General features: G+C 39.7%; 1 protein-coding gene across 1 annotated transcript in view; it reads right to left on the bottom strand.

Moving 5' to 3' along the window:
* The window catches only part of LOC114654378 (A disintegrin and metalloproteinase with thrombospondin motifs 19-like), a 221,007-nt gene that overhangs the window by 67,984 nt on the left and 129,867 nt on the right, over nt 1-23,156 (bottom strand). Inside the window, exon 12 of the mRNA XM_028804882.2 lies at nt 2,512-2,657. Within this exon, the coding sequence (XP_028660715.1) occupies nt 2,512-2,657 (146 nt within the window). The remainder of the gene's footprint in view (nt 1-2,511; nt 2,658-23,156) is intronic.

Below are 23,156 nucleotides of genomic sequence, written 5' to 3'. Positions count from 1 at the left end.
CATGAGCCGAACGCCTCCTCACATGTAAGTATGTTTCTATATTCTTACATAGAGCTTTTGTGGTAAAGCACAAGAAACCTCAAAGCATATCAGACAATAGAGGTCAATGATGGGTGGACAAACCCTACAGGGACTGCCAAGCAGCATCATGCATTTTAGTCCATTCGATTAGTCCGATAACGATGGGTTAACTGAGAAGGCTCATATTTTCATTAGGAAAAAAGTTATGTGAGGAGAGTAGGGCCATCAAAGTGGAGGCAAGAAAGGACAATACTGCGACTACTCAGAGGGAAGGCAAAGGGTTTTTGCTTGTGTGAGGAGTAATTAATTATCCTTTAACCTTTTTCTGTAAAATTCTGGTCTCAGAACATCAATATGTACTGATGCCAAATAGTAGTTGACAATTTTCGGTTCAGTAAACGTAACATTTTTTTTTCTCTGTTATTAGATTTTTAAAAGTAATTGGGGGCTATTTCTTTAAGAAGGGAATTGTAGGATATGGTAGGGCTTTGTGGGTATCGAAGTTTGTTTTTGTGTATTAGTTACCCTATATAAATCCATGGAGAGGGCTGTTGTGGACACCTTTTTGCTCATATTTTCAATCTGCTCATTTACCAATAATAAAGAAAAATGTCCAGACAGAACACAGACTTTAGTGCAAAAGGTCCGGTTTTACAGTATCAGTAAAGGATTGTGGGGTGCATGTCATTTCATCATACTTAATGTACCTATTCAGTGCTCTTCATCCACTAAGGGAGGCACACCTCAGAAGCATACATATAGTTTGGGTATCTGTTGGTAGGACTGTTGAATATTTCTTTTGGGGAAACTGCTCCAAAGCCCACAAGCTTTCTTTATTTCCATCTGGACTCTACATCACTTCCGCTATTCTGGACTTGTATGGGACTCTCTAAATGTTCATGTTTGTCAATGCCTTATTCGTTCAAGGATGTGTTGTGGAAACTGTAAATATTTTGTGTGACATATAATAATAAGATCCAGCAGTATTCATTATATTCGAATAGGTGGTTGATTGGGAAGAATATTTATGGCACAGGATTTATCTTGGCCACCAAACCCTGTACTTTTCAATTAAACTTAACCTTTTCCAGTTCCCCAAGTCTGTGGTGGGCTCAACACTTTAAGAATTTTTGAGATCTGTTACAAATATGTGAAAAGTGGCAGACTGATTTTTTTCTAGTCCAGGGTGCAGAGTCTGTTAGGAACTATGGGGTCATAATGGATTGTGGTTTGTTTCTGTAGTGTAGTTCTTCTTGTATTTATCTTCACCTGTTTCTCACTAATGTTGATTGTATACATTTTGGATAATTTCCAAATATACTTTTTTTTAAAAGAAATGTTCACCGGTTCTTTCCTTGGTTGTATGTGCCTCTCAGTTTTCAGTCCTTAGGTACTGGGATAATTTCCTTCTTTGAAAATATTTTTTGCTTTGTTTCTTTTAACTGTTTTAAACACATCAGGGAATCGGGGTTGGGAAAAATTTAAATATTATCAAATATTTAATAATATATTTATGTCACAAACGTCCCCTCACCCCCATTCTTCTGTTGACCACAATATTCCTTAATACTTAATATGTATATAGCTGCTCAAGCAGTGTCCTGCTCCAGGGGCATTTACTAGACAAAACTATTATCAGCATCAGAATCAATAACCATAAAAGGAGTGTGCTATAAGACAGAAAAGACGTGGGAGGATAGGATTAAAAGAGACGAGAATTCTCTTTTATGGAGGTAAAAAAATTAGAACTTTCCCAGAATGGAGACACTTAGCCAAAAGCAATTTCTTGCATGTGCCTCAAGTGCAAAATCAGAAAGAAATACTGTCACTCCTTTGTAGTTCCTTCTGAAACCTAAGAGCTGTAAAATGTCAGGCCAAAAGCCATAAACTGATGGCCCATAATGCAGCTGTTTGGACAGGTACAGTGCTGGTCACCTTCATCACAATCTACCTCCTTACATCAGATTTGTTGTTAGGCATTTAAACAGTTTCTTCCATACTACCCCAGCAACACATCTAGCTTATATTCTAAAAAGTTCCTGGGTTGTCAGGATAGAATTCCCCTCGTTGGCTTTTGATACTGTCGCACGTCTGAACCCATAGTTAAATGGTCTGGAGACATTTTTCCCCAGCCCTGGAAACTCTAGGAAATATAATTGGTGCACACACAAGCAGATTGGCCAGGGCTCCACTCCATTTCTATTTCTCCCAGACCAGCTTTTCTGCTCATTACCTGCACTACAGTGCCCTTCTGGATCTATAAAAATCTACAGCTGAGTACAGTAATTGTTCCTTCCATATTTCTTGCAAATTTGGATTAAGAAGAAAAAAAGACATGGCCTCACCTGACAGTGAGTTTTACTGCACAATTTGTTCCGATGACATATGTGTCTAGAGATACTTCAGCCTCATTGCTCAGCTGAGGTCAGCACTTGGCTACTCAAAGTCCTGGACTTTCTCTTGGCACATGAGAAGCCTTACGAAGCTCACCTGGGAGTGTCGCATTTGCGCTGACGTAAGCTACTTCCAATGCCGCAGGTCCGGCTGCAGGCACCCCAAGAAGTCCATGTGCTCCACTCTCCATCTGTATGTTCAGCTGAGGAAAGCCTGCTGACACATTCTCCAGCTTTGCACCACTGCATAAAGACACAAAGGGAGCTGTTAGTATGACATACTGTATATTGTAGAAGAAAAAATCAAAATCCTATGATATAAAACTGGTGAATGTGAATCAAAGGATGTTCAAATTGTAGAAGACGCTTAAAGTTAGAAAAGAACCAATGCATTTTGAGTACGTGGGGTCACTGCAATGCAAATATTTAAAGCAACATGATAGATTGTACAGAGAAAAGAGGGAGAGGGCATAAAGTCAAAAGCCATGTCCTACTTTCATAGGCCAAGTACTCCAAACTCTGAGCACAGAACACTTCATAAGGCTTGGAAAGGGATATTTATAACTTTCAAATGTCGCAGCTAGATGGAATGAGCCAGAGTTTCTGCAGCTAAAGAGTGGAATCCATAGCTGATATCAGGGAATACAAGAAGTGCATTTTTCCTGGAACACATTGATAGCTTGCTGTTGATGTTTGTTCATTGTTATCTCAGTTCATGTCTTTTTCTGAATCCGCTTTTCCTGGTGAGAGTCACAGTGGCAGCAGGCCAAGCAGGTCAGACCAGACTTCCTTGTTTTCCGCTACAGATTTCAAGACATCCCGGCATTCCCAAGCCAGCCAAGAGATATAATTCCTCCAGCCTGTCCTGGATCTGCTGCTGGGTCTCCTGGAGCAGCTCTAGGGGGGCCACCCAGGGAGCATCCATATGACATGCCGAAACCACCTCAACTGGCTCCTCTCACTCCAGTGGAACAGCACCTCTACTCTGAGGCTCTCCTGAATCTGAGCTTCCTACCTTAATCTTGATGCTAGTGTGTCACACAGAGGTTGTGCAGCATTGTTCCCAATCACAACCAGCTTTGTTTTAATTCCCTCCTTTGTTACTACCTAAAGAGGGATGAGTGCATGTCCCAAAACTGAGCCTGCCATTTTAAACAGCTTGTTGATTTGTTGGCCTCTCTTGAAGTGATGTTACCCTCAGTCACACCATAGCATAGAAAGTTGCACTGGCCATCACAGAGTTGTAGAAAATGATAAAGATGTCACTGACTACATTGAAGGTGTACAGTCTCCTAAAAAAAGAGAAACTGCTCTGCGTTTTCTTATATAGTTTATAGAGACTAGCTCAGCCAGTTGTTAATATGGACCCCCAAAGTATTTGTAGGAATGTACTACAATTACATCCACTCATTGATTAGTGAACAGACATAGAGGGTCTTTGATGCAGAGGAAGTCACTTAAAAGTTCCTTGGTTTTGCTGATGTTAACGCACCAAAAAAACAGTATTCTCCACCTGACTCCTAAACTCTGTTTTATCCCCCTTAATAGCACACCAAATAAGTGAAGTTTTATCAGACACTTTCTGTAAGTGACATGACTTACAGTTATATTTGTAGTCAGAGGTGTACAGAGTGAAGAGAAAAGGAGACAGGCCTGTTCCTTGTGATACTCCAGTGTGTCAGAAACACAGCCGTTGAGTCTCATGAACTGCGGTCTGCCCAACAGATAGTCCATTACCCAGGACACCATAGGCTCATCCACCTACATATGTCTGACTTTACCCGTTAACAGTGATGGGCTGGATGGTATATAAAGCACTGGAGAGATCAAAAAACACAATCCTCAGAGTGCTGTCAGCTTTGTCCAGGTGAGAATAAGCCCTGTGGAACAAAACTGCAGTGGGTCCAGGTGGTCTACCACAAGAGGACTCATAGGGGGCCAGGACCAGCCTCTCAGAGGTCTTCATGATGTGAGATGTGCCACTGGTCTGTAGTTATTAGGTGAAAAGGCACATGCCTTCTTTGGAACAGGAACAATGCAGGATGTTTTCCACAGCAGTGGCACTTTCTGAACCCTTAGGGACAAACTGAACAGGTGACATGTTGATGTAGTGAGGATGGTGTGTGAAGACTGGTCACTGGGAGATAATGGAAGTGGGAGGGGAGTAGCTGTAGAAATGCATCACCTCCACATAAAAATAATAATGATAATACATTTTATTTATACAAAACCGTGTTTCTAAGCACTCAAGGACACTGAACAAATAATAAATAAAAAAACACATTATAAACAGAACTTAAAGCCCCAGAAAATACAGAAAATATAAAAAGTTAAAACCAAACAAAGCCATTGTAATCACTGAGAAATTTTAAGTTTACAGTTGAAAGTTGAGAATGATTCAGTATTTCTAAGCTCAGTAGGTAGTGAGTTTCAGAGCTTGGGAGCAGAATGGCTGAATGCTCTGCTCCCAGTGGTGGTTAGATGAGCGAGAGGGACGGTCAGGTGGATGAAGGAAGAGGATCTAAGGTTAGGGTGGGAATCACAACATGAAGAAGGTTGGACAGATATGGAGGGGTGAGGTTATGAATGGACTTAAATGTTAATAGGAGAATTTTAAAATCAATTTGAAACTTAATTGGGACCCAATGAAGTTGCTGCAAGACCAGAGTAATATGGTGAATAGATGGGGTTCAAGTAATGGTGCGAGCAAGCAGAATTCTGGACTAGCTGAAGCTTATGGAGAAATTTATTAGTGAGGCCAAAGAGGAGCAAACTGCAATAGTCCAGACGAGAAGTAACAAGACTGTGAACAAGGCAGTGGTATGGGGAGTGAGGGAGGGGCGGATGTGTTTAATATTACATAGGTAGAAGTAAGCAGGCCGGGTGACGTTATTAATGTGACATTGGAAAGATAGAGTACTGTCAAGGATGACACCCAGACTCTTGACCTGAGGTGAAGGGGAAACAAATGAGTTATCAATAGCAAGTGAAAGATTATCGGCTTTGGATAATGTTGATTTTGTACCAATGAGGAGAGCCTCAGTTTTGTCACTGTTTAATTTAAGAAAATTTGAAGAAAACCAGGATTTGATTTCAGCAATACAGTCAATAAGCAAAAATGGTGGAAAAGAAGTTGTGAGTTTACTAGCAAGATTCAGCTGGGTGTCATCAGCATAACAGTGAAAATTAATGTCATATTTATGAAAGATATTGCCAAGGGGAAGAAGGTAAATAATAAAAAGAACAGGCCCAGGACAGAGCCCTGGGGCACACCTGAAGAAAGAGCGGTGGGTTGGGATGTGAAAGTTTTAAGCTCAATGAACTGAGTGTAGCCTGAGAGTTCCTTGAATAGTAACCGGACATAGAGGGTCTTGACTGTGGTGAAAATCAATAACCAATTCCTTGGTTTTGCTGATGTTTTTACAGACAATTCTTTAAAGTTCTCCTATACTCTGTCTCATCCTCCTTATCAATAAAACTCATTAATGTAGAGTCATCAGAAAATTTCTGCAAGTGACATGACCTGCTATTATACTTATATATAATCAACAGTATTGATAATAATGTAATATAATAATATATCAATGAATATAATCAATACCATCAAAAGGCAAACAATATTTGAAAAAAAAAACATTAAATAAACAAATAATAAACTTGCTCCAGGGTTACAACCCTGACTAAATCATAACCCCTTTAAATTTATTAAATGTTTGAATGAGAAAGATCTGAAGCCCCTTGTTCATTATCATCTACACATGCATAGAGACAGGAAACCATTCTTTTGGAAGTAAGTGGAACATTAATTTGAATATTGTCCTACACATTCAATGAAAATGACATGAATCACAAATAATTAACTTCCAGAAGGCAAAATAGGATAAAAAAATATTTCAAACATTGAAAAATGGTCTAAAGGTGTCCGTATGTCAGGATACCAGTCGAGTTATGTAGTTAAAGTGAAAACTCTGTTGTGTGACAACAAAAACAAAAAAAATCAGAGAAAGTAAAATCAAATTAGTTAAAAGCTGACTGCTAAGGTGGCACAGACCCAAAGATCTCTAATCCATTGTTTTTATATGGACCCAGAAAAATAAAGAAAATCAGCAATACTCAGGTGAGGAGACACACAGTTAATAAGCAATCAGAAGATGTCAGAAAGCTTCCAAACAACAGAAAGGGGAAATAAAGAAAGAGACTGCAGAAATTATCTCATCCTGTCAGCCCTTAATGGCCGAGCTTACTTCACATGGAGACAATCTTTGGCTGGCCCAGAAGAACAAAATGATGTCATTATGCACTAAATAAACAATCACACATATTAAGAGAATAATTCAAGTAGCACGTTGTGCACATCTCAGACAGATCAACTCGCAGCACAACAACAATGGCAAATAAGAATAAATGAGTAAAGCTGCGTATTCAAAGAGCAATGTGTCTGAGGGTAGATGGAATATCCTCATACTTAACTTTGGCATTTACTGTGCGAGTGCTACAGTCTATAAAGAAATCATAACAACATACTAAATGACAAACTTTTAAAATAAAAAAACACCTTTTTTAAACTTTTCCTGTTACATGGAGCAAAATCATTTTAGATGGTAATTTGATCTGATCACACGTACCCAAAGTGTTAATTAGATTCCCGTTGTACTTCCAGGTTGAAGCAAGAGATCTTTTAAGCAAGAAAGGAGATCAATTTGTAAACTGTGGCCAGTTTCTGTTGGAGGTGGCATTGTTGCCTCTGAGCGTCTAGGACCTGTGATTGAGTCTGCCCAGTTTAGATGATAAGCAGACAATAAGAGGTGAACCTACATAGGCCTCTCCTCACCCACACTTTTATATATTCCTCTAAGTTATGCTGAACGTCCTTCTCAGTTTAGAAAGCACCTGGAAAAAAGGTCTTCTCCATCTTCTAGTCTGAAACATCTCATAAGGTTTTTTTTGTGTTTGGCACTGTATGCCTGCAATCATCTCTGCCGCAGAGTCTGTGAATATGGGGCTCTCTCAGCTTTTGGCACATGCTCCAAATAGCAAGCATTACCAAGAGTTGTGCCTGTAACTCTAGTACCTGTGAGTTGTGTCCCTGCTCTCATGTTCTTTCAAGTCAATTACCAATGATTTCAAATGCTACAAGTCACGTGGCGTTGACAGACAGACCTCGTGTGGCCTACTGCTAATTCTGAGTGGCTACCAAAGCCGTCTTACTCATAAATCAAGCATCGAGCAGTGCAGCCATGAACTGGCTGTGCATAGCCTATACTCCATGTCCCAAGTGGCCGGCTATTTATGTGTAAATCCCATTTTGCGGCATGCAAGCAGAGTCAAGACCGCAAATGACATTCTTGGAAATTGTCCCAGGGAAAATGTAAAAGTGTGGAAGATTCATTAGTTCACAGATGCTGAAAGAAATGAGGAATAAAACTGATAAAAGCCTGCTATTGCTTTTTATAAACAGATTAATTTTCCATTTCTGGGATGGCTCTTCGCAGGCACACCTTCACCTCTGTGTTAGCATCAGCTTTTTCAGCAGAATTACAAGGCCTTTCTGTGCATATTAGTAACTTATTCATCATTCTAGAGCTCCCAGTAAACACTTGAATGAAAGCCACTGCACATGGCTGCTTTTACACTTTTCAAGTACACAGAAAGTCTTCTTTGGCCCAGTGGTCAGCAGTGTTTTCTTACTTCAAATGATCCAGGTTCAGTATGGAGAACAGTCACTGGTTGTGAAAAGTTAGCATATTCTCATTATAATAATAATAATAATAATAATAATAATACATTTTATTTAAAGCTGTGCTTGAAAGTTCGTGAACCCTTTGGAATTTTCTATATTTCTGCATAAATATGACCTAAAACATCATCAGATTTTCACTCAAGTCTTAAAAGTAGATAAAGAGAAACCAGTTAAACAAATGAGACAAAAATATTATACTTGGTCATTTACTTATTAAGGAAAATGATTGAATATTACATATTTGTGAGTGGCAAAAGTATGTGAACCTTTGCTTTCAGTATATGGTGTGACCCCCCTTTGCAGCAATAACTGCAACTAAACGTTTCCGGTAACTGTTGATCAGTCCTGCACACCAGCTTGGAGGAATTTTAGCCCATTCCTCCGTACAGAACAGCTTCAACTCTGGGATGTTGGTGGGTTTCCTCACATTAACGGCTCGCTTCAGGTCCTTCCACAACATTTTGATTAGATTAAGGTCAGGACTTTGACTTGGCCAATCCAAAACATTAACTTTATTATTCTTTAACCATTCTTTGGTAGAACGACTTGTGTGCTTAGGGTCGTTGTCTTGCTGCATGACCCGCCTTCTCTTGAGATTTAGTTCATGGACAGATGTCCTGACATTTTCCTTTAGAATTCTCTGATATAATTCAGAATTCATTGTTCCATCAATGAAGGCAAGCTGTCCTGGCCCAGATGCAGCAAGACAGGCCCAAACCATGATACTATCACCATCATGTTTCACAGATGGGATAAGGTTCTTATTCTGGAATGCAATGTTTTCCTTTCTTCAAAAATAATGCTTTTCATTTAAACCAAAAAGTTCTATTTTAGTCTCATCCATATATTAAACATTCTTCCAATAGGCTTCTGGTTTGTCCACGTGATCTTTAGCAAACTGCAGACGAGCAGCAATGTTTTTTTTGGAGAGCAGTGGCTTTCTCCTTGCAACCCTGCCATGCATATCATTGTTGTTCAGTGTTCTCCTGATGGTGGACTCATGAACAAGAACATTAGCCAATGTGAGAGAGGCCTTCAGTTGCTTAGAAGTTACCCTGGGGTCCTTTGTGACCTCGCCAACTATTACACGCCTTGCTCTTGGAGTGATCTTTGTTGGTTGACCACTCCTGGGGAGGGTAACAATGGTCTTGAATTTCCTCCATTTGTGCACAATCTGTCTGACTGTGGATTGGTGGAGTCCAAACTCTTTAGAGATGGTTTTGTAACCTTTTCCAGCCTGATGAGCACCACCAACTCTTTTTATGAGGTCCTCAGAAATCTCCTTTGTTCGTGCCATGATACACTTCCACAAACGTGTGTTGTGAAGAGCAGACTTTGATAGATCCTGTTCTTTAAATAACACAGGGTGCCAACTCACATCTGATTGTCATCCCATTGATTAAAAACACCTGACTCGAATTTCACCTTCAAACTAACTGCTAATCCTAGAGGTTCACATACTTTTGCCACTCACAAATATGTAAAATTCGATCATTTTCCTCAATAAATAAATGACCAAGTATAATATTTTTGTCTCATTTGTTTAACTGGTTTCTCTTTATCTACTTTTAGGACTTGAATGAAAATCTGATGATGTTTTAGGTCATATTTATGCAGAAATATAGAAAATTCTAAAGGGTTCACAAACTTTCAAGCACAACTATATAATGCTTATGTGAGCTTTTTCAGGGTGCTCTTATTCCTTCCCAAATCCTAAAAACGTGTGCTAGGCTACCTGGTGTATCTAAATTGTCTGGGTATGAAAAAGTACATCGATGAGTGTGTGCGCTATGATAAAATGGCTTATACTTCAGGGTTTGGTTATTGCTTTTCACTAATACTGCCATGGTAAAATCTGTCACTCTATGACTCTGTAATGAACAAAATGGGCTGTAAAAGGGATGTATTGATTCAAACTTTTCTGAAGAATAAAGAATATGATGAAAGGTCCAACTCACTGATGAAAGAAAATTTTAACCCACTAGCAGCCCCCACTAGCATCGCTTCATCTACTGTACATCTTTTCTCCCCTCTAGATGTTTGTCATCATTATTGATTATTTGTCACTGTTATTCTTTCAGAGTTGTGTATGTTTTTGTGGTCATTGTTGCCATTCCTGACTTTAGTTGTTTGTATTAGGGTTGTTTTTGTATGTTTATGTATTTAATTGAGATCCCACACCATGAAGATATGGGAAAGAGTAATAGTTGCTAGGCTGAGAGAAGAGGTGGCGATCTTTGAGTAGTAATATGGCTTCCAGCCAGGAAAGAGTACCACAGATATGTTAGCTTTAAGAGTGTTGATCAGGAAGTACAGGGACGGTCAGAAGGAATTGTATTGCATGTTTGTTGACTTAGAGGAAACATATGACAGGGTGACAAGAGAGAAGTTATAGTACTGTATGAGGAAGTCAGGAGTAGCAGAAAAGTATGTGAGGGTGGTGCAGGATATGTATGATGACAGTGTGATTGCGGTGAGGTATGCAGTAGGAATAACAGCTTGGTTCAAGGTGAGAGTGGGATTACATCAATCATCATCTCTGACTCCTGTTTGCAATGGCAATGGACAGGCTGACGTATGAAGTCAGACAGAAGTCTCCGTGGATTAAGATGTTCACGGACGACATTGTGATCTGTAGGGAGAGTAGACAGCAGGTTGAGACCAACATGGAGAGGTGGAGGTATGCACTGGAGGGATGGGGAATGAAAGTCAGTAGGCGTAAGATGGAGTACATGTGTGTGATTGAGAGGGAAGGGAGTGGAAGGGTGCAAATGCAAGGAGCAGAGGTGGTGAAGGGAGATGAACTTAAATACTTGGGTTCAACAGTCCAAAGCAAATAAGTGTGTGGCAGAGAGGTGAGGAAGACAGTGCAGACAGGGTGGACTGGGTGGAGAACAGTGGCAGGAATGATTTGTGATAGAAGAATATTTGCAAGTTTAGTGAAAGGGAAGGTCTATAAAATGGTAGTAAGACCAGCTACTGTACTGTATGTTGTATGGTTTGGAGATGGTGGCACTGACAAAAGGACAGGAGGCAGAGCTGGAAGTGACAGAGTTGAAGGTGTAACGATTTTCACTTGGAGTAATGAGGATAGGCAGCATTAGGAATGAGTATATTAGAGGGACAACACAGGTACGAAAGTTTGGTGACCAAGTAAGAGGGGGTAGACTGAGATGGTTTAGATACAGGAAATGATGTAAAAGACAGGGATAGATGGAGGCGGATGATCCGCTGTGGCAACCCCTAAATGGGAGCAGCCGAAAGAAGAAGATATATTTAATTGTGTTCTCCTATGACACCATATTGTAATGGTCTGGAATCGCGTGGCTTTGTTTACTAGTTGCTATGTGGCTGCTACCAGCTTTGTCATAAGTTACAGAAAATAACATCAAAGGTCACAGGGTATAAAGTTTGTTTCCTGAGGTCACTTAATTGTCACAGTTTGTACATATCTCACAAATTGAGCTCAAAATCTAAGTTTGTTGGTGTCTTTTTGGTTTTCTGATCTCTTTTTAGCATTGAGCTTTTTGACTCTTCCAGTTATTATTTTTTCTTTGACTTCTGTTTATCTCCTTCTCCATCTTCTTGCCGTTGCTGTATAACAATATTAATCTCATTTCATTGGTTTGATAAGGCCACCTATATCCACCCATGACCACCCACACTCTGGATGATAAAGGACAATTAGAAAAGAAAATGAAAAACACAACAAGCTTTGCCCTTCTAACATCTTGATAAGGCAGCAATCTGTTTATAAAGCATTTTCAAGTTTTACTCAAAGCTTTTCAAGTTTCAGCCAAAGTCCGATGGAGCTAGATAAAACATTATTAATTCTGACAGTGGAAACCACAAAGAGAACTTTGTTACTGCTTGTGTAAGGCAGCAGCAGTTTAGAGAGAAAATGGAAACAGGAGGTAGTGCAGAGAAGTCAGAATACTCACAGGCGTCATGACCAGGAAGACAACAATTAAATAACAAAGCTCAGTATGTGTAGCCAGAATCGTAGGCAGAAACAAGAGCAGTAAATCATAAGCCAAAAAGGGTACAAATAACCATAGCAAAGAAACTTGAGATATACACACTAATAAGAGAATAGAAAAGAATATCATAACGAGTAGAATCAAAAACTAACAACATGAAATGACGCAAAGTCAGAAACCCTGAAAACCGTATTATGATCAACTCAAAGAAAAAAAGGACACTTGTCAGTGTAGGATATCCAAGTTGTGAGTTAGGTATGTCTCTGGCAGTTCTCAATAGGCATCCTAAGCAAAAGATATAAGATGTTTTTCAGATGTGTGGTCAAATTGTTTTACCGAATCAGATGTTTCATTTCTTTCAATCTCCAGTTAGTTTGATTGTGTTTCACACAACAAGCTTTCAAGCGAATCAGAAGCAGCAATAAACGGCCTGTAAGTTTCATGGACTTTTTTCACTGGGAAGAGATTCAACATGAATTAAGCTTGTGCACTAGCATATTTGTGATGATTATTATTATTTTTTTTAACCAACCAGAGCTCTGTGAGCAGAATGTCTTTTATCTGACAACTGGATGAAAATGTGTTACTTTGTATGGACACATTTCATTTGGGGGCGGCACGGTGGCGCAGTGGTAGCGCTGCTGCCTCGCAGTTCGCTTCCCGAGTCCTCCCTGCGTGAAGTTTGCATGTTCTCCCTGTGTCTTCGTGGGTTTCCTCCGGTTTCCTCCCACAGTCCAAAGACATGCAGGTTAGGTGGATTGGTGATTCTAAATTGTCCCTAGTGTGTGCTTGGTGTGTGGGTGTGTTTGTGTGTGTCCTGCGGTGGGTTGGCACCCTGCCTGGGATTGTTTCCTGCCTTGTGCCCTGTTTTGACTGGGATTGGTTCCAGTGGACCCCCGTGACCCTGTGTTCGGATTCAGCGGGTTGGAAAATGGATGGATGGATGGACATTTCATTTGGCTACAATGTGACAAGCTCTGCTAAGGGTGATGTGCATCATTTCATTTAGACAGTAGACATATAAGAAGAATTTAATTTCACTGTATGATGCTATGCATTTACTCTCCAATAGCATGAACATCTTCTTTATTTGTTTGTCTGCTGTCTTTAGGCCTGTAAATATTTATTAATAATGTTCACTTGGTAATAGATGATTCACACTTACTACATAGAATATCAAAGTTAATGTGCCTGCAGTCTCCACAACTTGCCAGGAGTGAGATCACATTGATATGACGCCTAACTGTTTGCATCACTCTTGTGGCATAAGATTTGGGGGTTTGATCTTTGGCTGGAAAAGGGTGTTTATTTCTCACCAGTTCTGTATGTGTTAAGTTTGATTTACCCAACTGCAACCGTATCTACCCTTTTTTATGTGGTCAACTGCTATCCAATCCAGTCATGAGAGAGAGAAAAAGACTCTGAGGCTCAATAAGCTGATAGGATTGATCTAATTGACTGGTGCTTTTGCATGTTGTTTTACGCTAACTAATATGCATATGTGGATTTCTTTTTAAACTAAGATTTGCGTACTGGTAGAAATGTTTCCCATAATGCACAGTATTTCTTGCAGTTAGATCGGTCCCATGTCAGATCACATTCATACATCACTCACACTGTTCCAGAGTTCACCTGGTACTGCATCAAGACCACCATTTCCAATAGGTCTCATTCTGTTTGTTTTGGTCCGCACCAGAGTGCAATTGGCGCCATCACATCTACCTAAACAAACTGCACTCTGGGGCAATTGCTCTAGCGTTTGAAAAAAATGCATCAAACCACCTAGGTGTGAAAATGCTTAAGAGAAAGCGCAAAAAACAGCAGTAATGGCATGTCCAGGGTCACCAAAGGAGCAGAAACACATGAGATTTGAGCTGCAGCTCAAAGGGGAGTCGAAACCCCCTTTGCTATTGTGAGTTTCACTGTGGAACTGCTATGGTGACTCCTTTGGTATGCAAATGTCTGGCTCTCTGAAAAGACTGCATTTGCCACTTTCAGATGCCTCTGGTGCCGGTATATATAGGTTTGGACATGTCTTAGTCTTGCACTGGTCATCACCTTGGCCTGGGCAAAAAAATTACAATAATTTAACCCCTGCCAACCCTAATGGACATAAGATTGTACTAATTGTCAAGCAAAAGGTTGGTCTTAAAGTGAACACAAGAAACGAATGTTCACTGCTTCCTTTATAATTCAGTGGGAACATTAGCTCCTTGCTCTCTAAGCATAAACTAAGCCTTGGATTTAACTTCTGCTAAAGAGCAGAAACACTGCTGCCTAAAGTGCGAACTGCAAAAAATGCTTTTGCAGCCCTTCTACTCCATTGGATAACCTAGTGTTGGACCTAAGGAGATGGCAGACAGCCGATATTGCAACTGGACTTTCAGTTTTGTTTAAGGACAGTGAGGTGCACAATCAGGAGAGATGGTACGTATTGTAAAAGCAATGCGTCCTTCTCACTGCAGTAAAGAATTAGCGATTAGTTATGTTAGCAAAAGAGGACCACGTTCTGAAATCTCAAAGACTGTAACTGCAGTAGAGCTGCTCACAACAAGGTGGGTGCAACTAAAACTAAGAGACAGGGAGCGAAGCTGGAGAGTGATGTCTCTGTCTGTGTGTCTGTTTGTGTCAGGATGTGAGCCTACAGAGAGAATAACTCAAAAACAAATCACTCAGTCCAACTGAGACTTGAAATAGTTATTAGGAGTGTAAAACGCTGAAAGCCTATTCACTTCGCTTCAATACAGTTTGCTATGATTTAGCATTTTTTTCTCACAGTTCATTGCCATTTGTTCTAGGTCAGCAGTTTTTAACCGTTTCTTCAGGAGACTGAGAAAATGTTTGTGGAGGTGGAAAATATAACAAACTGATTTATTCTGTATGATAATTTGTCCAACAGAGCCTGAAGTGGAAATACATATGTAATAGCCAGCACTCTCTTTGTAAGATTGACTTCTTAATAAAGTGAAGATTTTATTGTCCAGATTTACCAACATTAGATCAGAGGCACAGGTCCTCTATTCAGTTTACAATTAACTTTAGTTTAACATTAACATTAGATCGCATACCGTTTGTAACCCCTTGTAGTTTCGTGTGTTTCAGACACAGCAAGAAGTAATTTTTCATGTGAAATGTTATCTCGAAAGTGTTCACAGTAGCCAAAAAAATGACCGGGGTATTCACTGATTTTTGTGGACTAGCAAAAAGATACTACTGGCCAGTATTGATCTACGGACAGGCAAAAACATCCTACAGACCAGTACTGGTCCACGGAGAGGTGATTGGGAAACACTGTTCTAGGTCATGTTATATTGTTCTGTTATGTAAATTGTATGCATGTGCTACCCCTTTCTCATTTCTTCATTATCTGATAAAAAAGTGGGCAAATTCAAGTGAAAATACATTTGTGTGACATACTGTAAATACAAGGTGTGATCAAAAAATACGGTGAATGGTTTAAAAAAGAAACACTTATTGCAGTAAAAGATTTACAACTACTAGTCACCCTCAAAATACTCTCCTCCATTTCGAATGCACTTATCTCAACGCTCCTGCCACTTTGAGAAGCAGTTCTGGAAGTTTTCTTTCGAGAGTGTCTTTAGTTGGGCTGTCATGGCTGCCTGGATGTCCTCAATGGATTGAAATTGTTTGCCATTCATGGTCATTTTCAATTTAGGGAACAGCCAAAAGTCGCACAGTGCCAGATCCGGCGAATAAGGTGGATGCAGACACAGCATAATGTTTTTATTCGACAGAAATTGTCATACTAGAAAGGATGTGCGACAAGGAGCTTTGTCATGATAAAGAATGAAACCGTTTCAACATTTTCCTCGGTTATTGATGTTGAAGGACGTCCTGATCTTTTCTCGTCTTCAACCAAGTCAGATCCATTACGAACTATGATCAAACCACTTATAAACAGTCTTTATTGTCGGTGTCACCATAAACCGATTTTAACATCTGATGGGTTTTCTGAGCTTTTTGCAATTTGTATTATTAATGACAAACTTGAAAAACACACTTGAACTCAACAGTGGCTCACAAACGACTGACAGTATCAAACAAGTGGAAACTTGTCACAAACTTGGCTCTAGGATGGACCTGTCAGAATCTGAACTGAATTTTTTTACGTTGCTCTTGGATGGCGCTCTGCATCAACATTCACCATACTTTTTGATCACACCTCGTGCATATCCATCCATCCATGCAACCACCCTTTAGTGACGGTATCTAATGTAGCCTACTGTTTCAGTATAGTACAGTAGGGGACGATGTTGAATAAATAAACAATATAATTACTATCGTATTGAATAAATAAAGAATATAATTCTTAATGAACTGAATAAATACATACATATCTAACATCATACCTTTCCTATATACTGTAGTAATACTCTGTCATCCAACCCCGCCCACATCTGACCCGCCCCATTCCACATACTGCAGTGAGATGCATTTGCTTCAGCGCACACAACTGCAGATGTTTCAATGTTTTGCCCTGAAGAGCAGCTGTTGAAAGAGAAAAAGAACATATAAAAAATAGGTACAAGTTGAAGTAACTGCTCTCAAGGCAAAATTGAACAAGTAATTCATAGTCAAGGTTGGACAGAATGCTTCTCTGTTTTAAGACAGACAAGTGTGCAAATTTGACAATGCTTCTCAACGGTAAATTTTGAAATTTCAAAAATATCTATAGAGCATTGTATTCAAGAAATCTCAATGAAAATTGAGCCATCACCCTGAAGAATAAGTGTGCCAAATTTTAACAAAATTGTTCCAGTGGGAGCCGAGTTGTTTCGTGTGAACAGACAGACATGGCTGGCACAGCAAGTGCTTTTCCGATAAAAATGGATGTTATCTTGTACTAAAATAATGGAGATAAGAACAGGCAATGAATGCAAAACAATATAAAGCAAAAGTGAATACTTGTCCCAGATCAGTATGACTTATTGTAAAAGTGGCAGCCATACACCTTCCTCTTCTTATGTCAGAGGTCCCTGAGCACAACATACACAAGGTCTCAAAGGCTCAGACATTAAACATGGATCTTTGGTTGTCTTTCCACATTTGTACGTCAGTAGGGTTTAGAATGTTCACAGAATAAGTTTAGAATGCTACCAGGTCATCATATATTGGTCATGAAAGCACTTTTTGCTAGTCTGCTATACAGTACAGCATGGAAAGAACATGTGCCCCATATTAACTCTCTATGTTCCAGGAGACATACTCATACGTCTGTGAGATTTTGTGATCTGGGAACAGTTCTTTACCCTCATATGGACTGAAACTGCTCATATGGCAGGTGGAATCACCAGATAAATCAATCAAGCAGATAAATCCAAAAAAAATCCAAAATCAAGTGGATCTTTAGTGTGAGCCTATATGTGTAGTGGAGATAACATGTAACTGCATAATTATACCGATGTTTTTGCTAGGATAGGTAATGGCAGTGCTGTAGCAACTGGTAACTCTGATTGTATGGCCAGCCTCGAAGGGGGCTCTGGAAGGTTTAAAGCTGATAAAGTTGGAATGTGTATGGCAGGGTGACATATGATCTGTATGTAGGAAGGACCTGCAATGTATGGCATGCTGTGCAGACTGGGCACAGCTGGAGAAAACCATCCTGATCATCTGGAGGTCAGAATATTTCTTGTATTTGACTAAGACTTGCAGTCTTTAGTAGCCATAACTAGTTGTCATCCACAAGCTGGTGATAGTATTCACAGATCTTACTGGACATGAGGACAGTACTGGTGAGCTGCTGCACACCATGACCCACACTGAAAAATTCTGTTGGCATCAACAACTGACTGATTCTAATAAGTTTTATTGTCCTTCTCATATTCTCACAACCTGTCCCCTGATATTTTGAGGTGTCACATGTAAGAAAAGTATGACCTGAAAAGACCTATGACTCATGCTGGCGGCCGTAGAAACAACAATAATGAGCTGGAGGATGAAATAAGAGCAGAAGGCTGCCTGTCGCAGATAAAATGGAAACTCTGGCTAAGACTCTGGAACTTCCATTTCTACTGATAACAGACGGCTGGCACACACAAGAGTGAGTCTGCAAGGGCTTAACTGTTAATCTCAGTGCCGTTTTCAGCTTCCACACTCCAAATGTGCCTTTGAAATTAGGGAATGAGTATCGTCGTTATGCCCAGCACTCTTCTCGGTCTGCTCTCTTTATATATTCACTCCTTTGTATTCCCAAATGAGCATATCCACAGAAGCCTTCGTAAATCAAAAAATATTTCTTTCAAGGAGTTTCTAGGATTTTTTCACATTTATTTAAGATCACAGTGAGGGATTTCATTGCTTGACATGTGTAAATCTATCCTCACATGGAAAAATTAATAGCACACTACAGCAGGTTCATAATTCTGCCATCAGAGTCTGGTCAAGTACAAAACACATTGAGCACATAATCCTCAATCACCTGCCCTGGACTGGATTTTTCTCTGCTTGAGAAAATGACCCCTGGTTTACTTTGAAAAGCCACTCAAAATGGCTTTCCACATATACAAAAACACCAAGGATGCTCTCATTTTATTTTTTTGCCCTGCCACATTTCAAGCAGTTCTGCAGAGTAACACTAAGACACACCAAAACTAACAAACATCTATCCCACTCATACGCATTTTTTTGTATGCTTGTTCCTTCATTACTTTGTTTTGTTCTATTTAATCTTTTCACTTTTCATATGCGTTATGCCCATAAGCAAAGCACATAACATGTCAAATTCTTTCATTTTCTTCATTTTGTTTGATTCTCTAATTATGAACTGCTATGTAGAGCCATCAATGTAAGCTTGCATGTGTGACCCACAAGTGACGCTACTTAAGGAAATGCTCACAAGTTTTTAAACGGACAGTAAGCCACATGGCTCTGAGGGCTGCTGTTTGAATGTTAGCCAGTCTGTGAATTTGTCTGTGTGTCTGTGATGGATTTTTCTTTATTTGCACCATGCTTCCTTCCTCTGCTCCCTCTGACCCTGTATTGGGTAAAGCAGAATAGGATGGACTATTAACTGTAAGTGCTAGGATTCCACTGTGATGTGCTTCGACTCTGTAGTAAAACAAAGTAAAAACTCCTTGATAACTTATTTTATTTATTTGTGATATTTACACCCAGATTCTAACCCTATATTTAGTTTTGCCCTAACCCTGTGTTAGGACCATGGCAGCCTGTCTTTTTAAAGGTAAAAAAAAAAGAAATTCATCATGATCCCTTATTATCTCTGCAATGTACCATATGATGTGGAAAATAAAGACACGTAGAGATGCAAAATACTCAAAATTGCCTCTCTGTGGTCCAACATTTTGCTTTCTTATTTTCAATTGCATAATTACTATTATGTTTCTGCCACGGTGTGGTCCCTGGCTTATGCTTATTTTCACTTCTTTTGTCCTTTTTGTTATTTCTAAGTTGTTATTTATAAATGAATAAATATATATCTACTCTGTAATAAAACACTAAGGTCTTTGTGTCCAGTCCCTCAGAACAATCTGATTGGTCAGTTTGGCTTTGGTGTGATTGGTTAGTTTGTCTTTGATGACGCAATGAAAGAGGCATTTGTGAGACACATGAGGAGGAGTAAACGCAATGTGACGGATGGCCGGGGCCCATGCGTGGCCGAGACGCCCCTTCACCACAACTGCCAGGGGGACAAGGGTGAGAAGCCCAGTATCTCCCCCTAAACACTAGATGGCAGCCTCCCTGGGTTGCAGCGGTGCCTCGGAATCCCCCAGGGCTTCATGGGGATTGGAGTTCTGTGCAGCTCTGTGGGGTTCCACAGGCGCCACCAGGGGGTGCTGCAACAGGAGCAGCTGGGCCCTTTCGGGCACTGGTTTCGCCTTACCCGGAAGTGCAACTGGATGTCGATAATCAACCACCTGGAGCACTTCCGGGTACCCAATAAAAGGGAGCCAGCGACCACCACTCAGCGGCCAGAGTTGGGTGGAAGAAGAACAAAGCTGCGGAGGAGTGGTGGTGAAAGAGAGGAGTGTGGTGACTCAGTGCTTAGTGCTTGGGACTGTGTTATGGCTGGAGGGATTACGGGGAAGACGTGCCCTCCATCTGAAGAAAAATGAAAGTCTTTTTATTTTATACGTGCCTCCTTTGTCAAGTCTGTGCCAGGTCGGGCGCAATATAGCGCCTTTCTTACAGCGTATAAGGCATGCTGAGAGAGTTGCCTTAAAAGAGGGCAAGTATGAAACTGGGGAAGGGGTGAGAAAAGTACCTCAGAAACAGTGACAGATTCTGAGAAGCAGGCTTTATGGGAACGCTCTGTGAAGAGAGGTTCATACACATGTGAATACAGAGGATAGGCACTGAAAGTACACATAGCAACAGACTACAAATATTTTAAAATTATTTTATTACATGACTTTCATATATATATATATATATATATATATATATATATAAAACCAGTTTATCATATGCATAATTTTGCTCTCATAGAACAAAGGATTTCTTCTGGCCTCACCTAAAGATGCCACAGTTTTGACCATGTGTTCATTTGTTTACTAAGTTTTTAACTAGTTTTTAAATACAAAGATGATTAACTGCACCTTAGCTGTCACTTCTTATCAATGCCAATAATCTTAGGACTCTCTCTGTCTAGTTAGAGTTGCTCAAGTAAATTGAGAGTTTATTTGCTCCTCTCCAATAAATGTATTGAATTAATAAACAGTTTCCTTGCGATCAGACAGCTAATCAGTGACATTACACTGAAAAGGAAACCATCAGGAAACAAACATCCAAAGCAGTAGCACATGGAAAACTGCATTTTGCACCATGAGAGCACACATGCACTCATCGCGTTATCAGTCAAAGAACTGTGACGAAAAATGATGTGGTTGTTGCCTCACACCTCCCAATAGATCTTGCACCCTGTGACTTTCTCTTCCTGAAATTCAAACTCAGACTGAATGGAAGATGATTTGCTACCTTGTTAGAAATTCAGGAAAAAAGAGCCAGAGGTTGTAGACATGGTAACAAAAGATGAGTTCAGGAAAAGAAGAAGTGGTGGGAAAAGTGTCTTACATGTCAAGGAGAGTATTTTGACATTGACTAAAATTGAACAGCAGTAAGTTGCATAATAAAGCCTTTTTTTAACAATTTTTTGAATTTTTGGGTGCCCCCTTATGTATATATTTTTATGCATGTTCCTGTAACCCTGCAATTTCCCTTGGGGATTAATAAAGTTTCTATTTATCTACTGTATATATAATGAAAAGTTGACTGAGTCAAAAAGTTGAAATTTGGCAGGGTGGTACATTTAGGCCAGTAGGTATCCACTAAGAAAGGACATTTCAATATATTAATGTTTAAGGGTAATACCACCCATAAAACAGAAAAACTACATACACCAACATCTCAAAAATGCTGTGACTGATTTGATTGAAATTTGGTGACTTTATAGAAAAAAAGAAAAGTAGCTGACCCGTGTTTTATTCATTTGCTGATAATAATGGTGTAGCTAGTAGGCTGTTCTTAAAAACAGTGTTTTTCTTTTGCTAATCAGTGAGAAGTGATCATGCAAAGAAATGGGGCTGGCACATTATACAAATGAAAGCAGAAGTGGAAGGACGAAAGTTCAAAGAAGACATGCTTAGGAAGTTGCATCTTTGGGTACACACAGTATTCCCTAATTTGTCAGCTTCTTCTTACTACAGATACAGATTTGATTGGGGTGGGGTGGTTGTCTCCCTTGGATTGTTGGTCTCGCTTATATACAGTACATTTTATTTGAACAATGGGGTGAGGGATGGAAGCTCTTGGTGGTGAAATACATATAATTTTGATGAACTGGGGTGTCCTCTTGTTGGTCAGACCACGATGTGCCACTATGCTACTTTTCACAAAGTAGATTATAGTGACATTCAGTACAGCATACTGGCCTATTTTCAGCCAGTAGCGATGGCATGCCTTGGTCAGTTTAAACACTTGTGTAGCTCAGTGAAGGAGTCCCCCATGGACAGAACATAGAGAAGGTAGACATTATACATTGTTCACCATATTATTTCTTTTCACCTTCTCTTTCCCGTGCAATGCTTCAAATGTTCAATTCATTGCATGTTGCACATAATTGTTCAGCCGTTAAACGTCAGTGCTATAGGTAATACGTTAAAGAAAACCACAATTCAGTGTATATTGCTTTTGATCTAAACCTTCCAAAACTTTCTAACAGTACAAGATTATAGAAAATTGATTAAAGCAACCATTTTTACAAGATGTGCTACAGGTGAAACAATATTTATACCCAAAACTCCAATTATTCCTGCTAATTACCTGTTTCAATTTGAAAGAATACAGTTTCCAGTAAAATTGTGTTTTCTTATGACCACCAACAAAAGCCAATGTCAATCACTAAGAAAAGTAGGAAATGATCCATGGCAGAAATGTTTCATATTCCAGAGCATGGAGCTCCAGTGACAAAATAATATTAGCTTTTAGACACAGAAAAATACTCAATTTTTTTTTCTCTGAATCCACTTTCGTAATCCATCCATCCATCCAGTTTCCAACCCGGTGAATCCGAACACACGGTCACGGGGGTCTGCTGGAGCCAATCCCAGCCAACACAGGGCACAAGGCAGGGAACCAATCCTAGGCAGGGTGACTGTCGTAATCTTCTTTATTTATTTATCTGGTTTGTACAATGCTATATACTGTATACCCTGCCGTTCCTTCTTATATTCTGTAAGTGCCTTGAGCATGGGAAAGGCGCTATATAAATAAAATGTATTATTAATTGGTTACTTAGTACTTCTGATGCATCCAATTAACCGCTGCCACTCTAACCAAAGTCAATTCTCTTACGAAGTTGAGAAACACATCTAGCATATCTATATGTTTCAGACCAGCTTAAAATAAAATAAGCTTGTGACGTGGCACACTATCCAACTAACAGTATGCATTTGAATAAACAATACCCAGTTGGTATGAATGGGTCTCATAAAAACATTCCCCGCACCATTACATTATTACCACCACAATCATTGACACTGGGTA

The sequence above is a fragment of the Erpetoichthys calabaricus genome, chromosome 7 (genome assembly GCF_900747795.2).
Source record: "Erpetoichthys calabaricus chromosome 7, fErpCal1.3, whole genome shotgun sequence".
Lineage (NCBI taxonomy): Eukaryota > Metazoa > Chordata > Cladistia > Polypteriformes > Polypteridae > Erpetoichthys > Erpetoichthys calabaricus.
The sequence above is the reverse complement of the archived record's forward strand: the minus strand, read 5'-3'. Positions and strand labels throughout refer to the sequence as shown.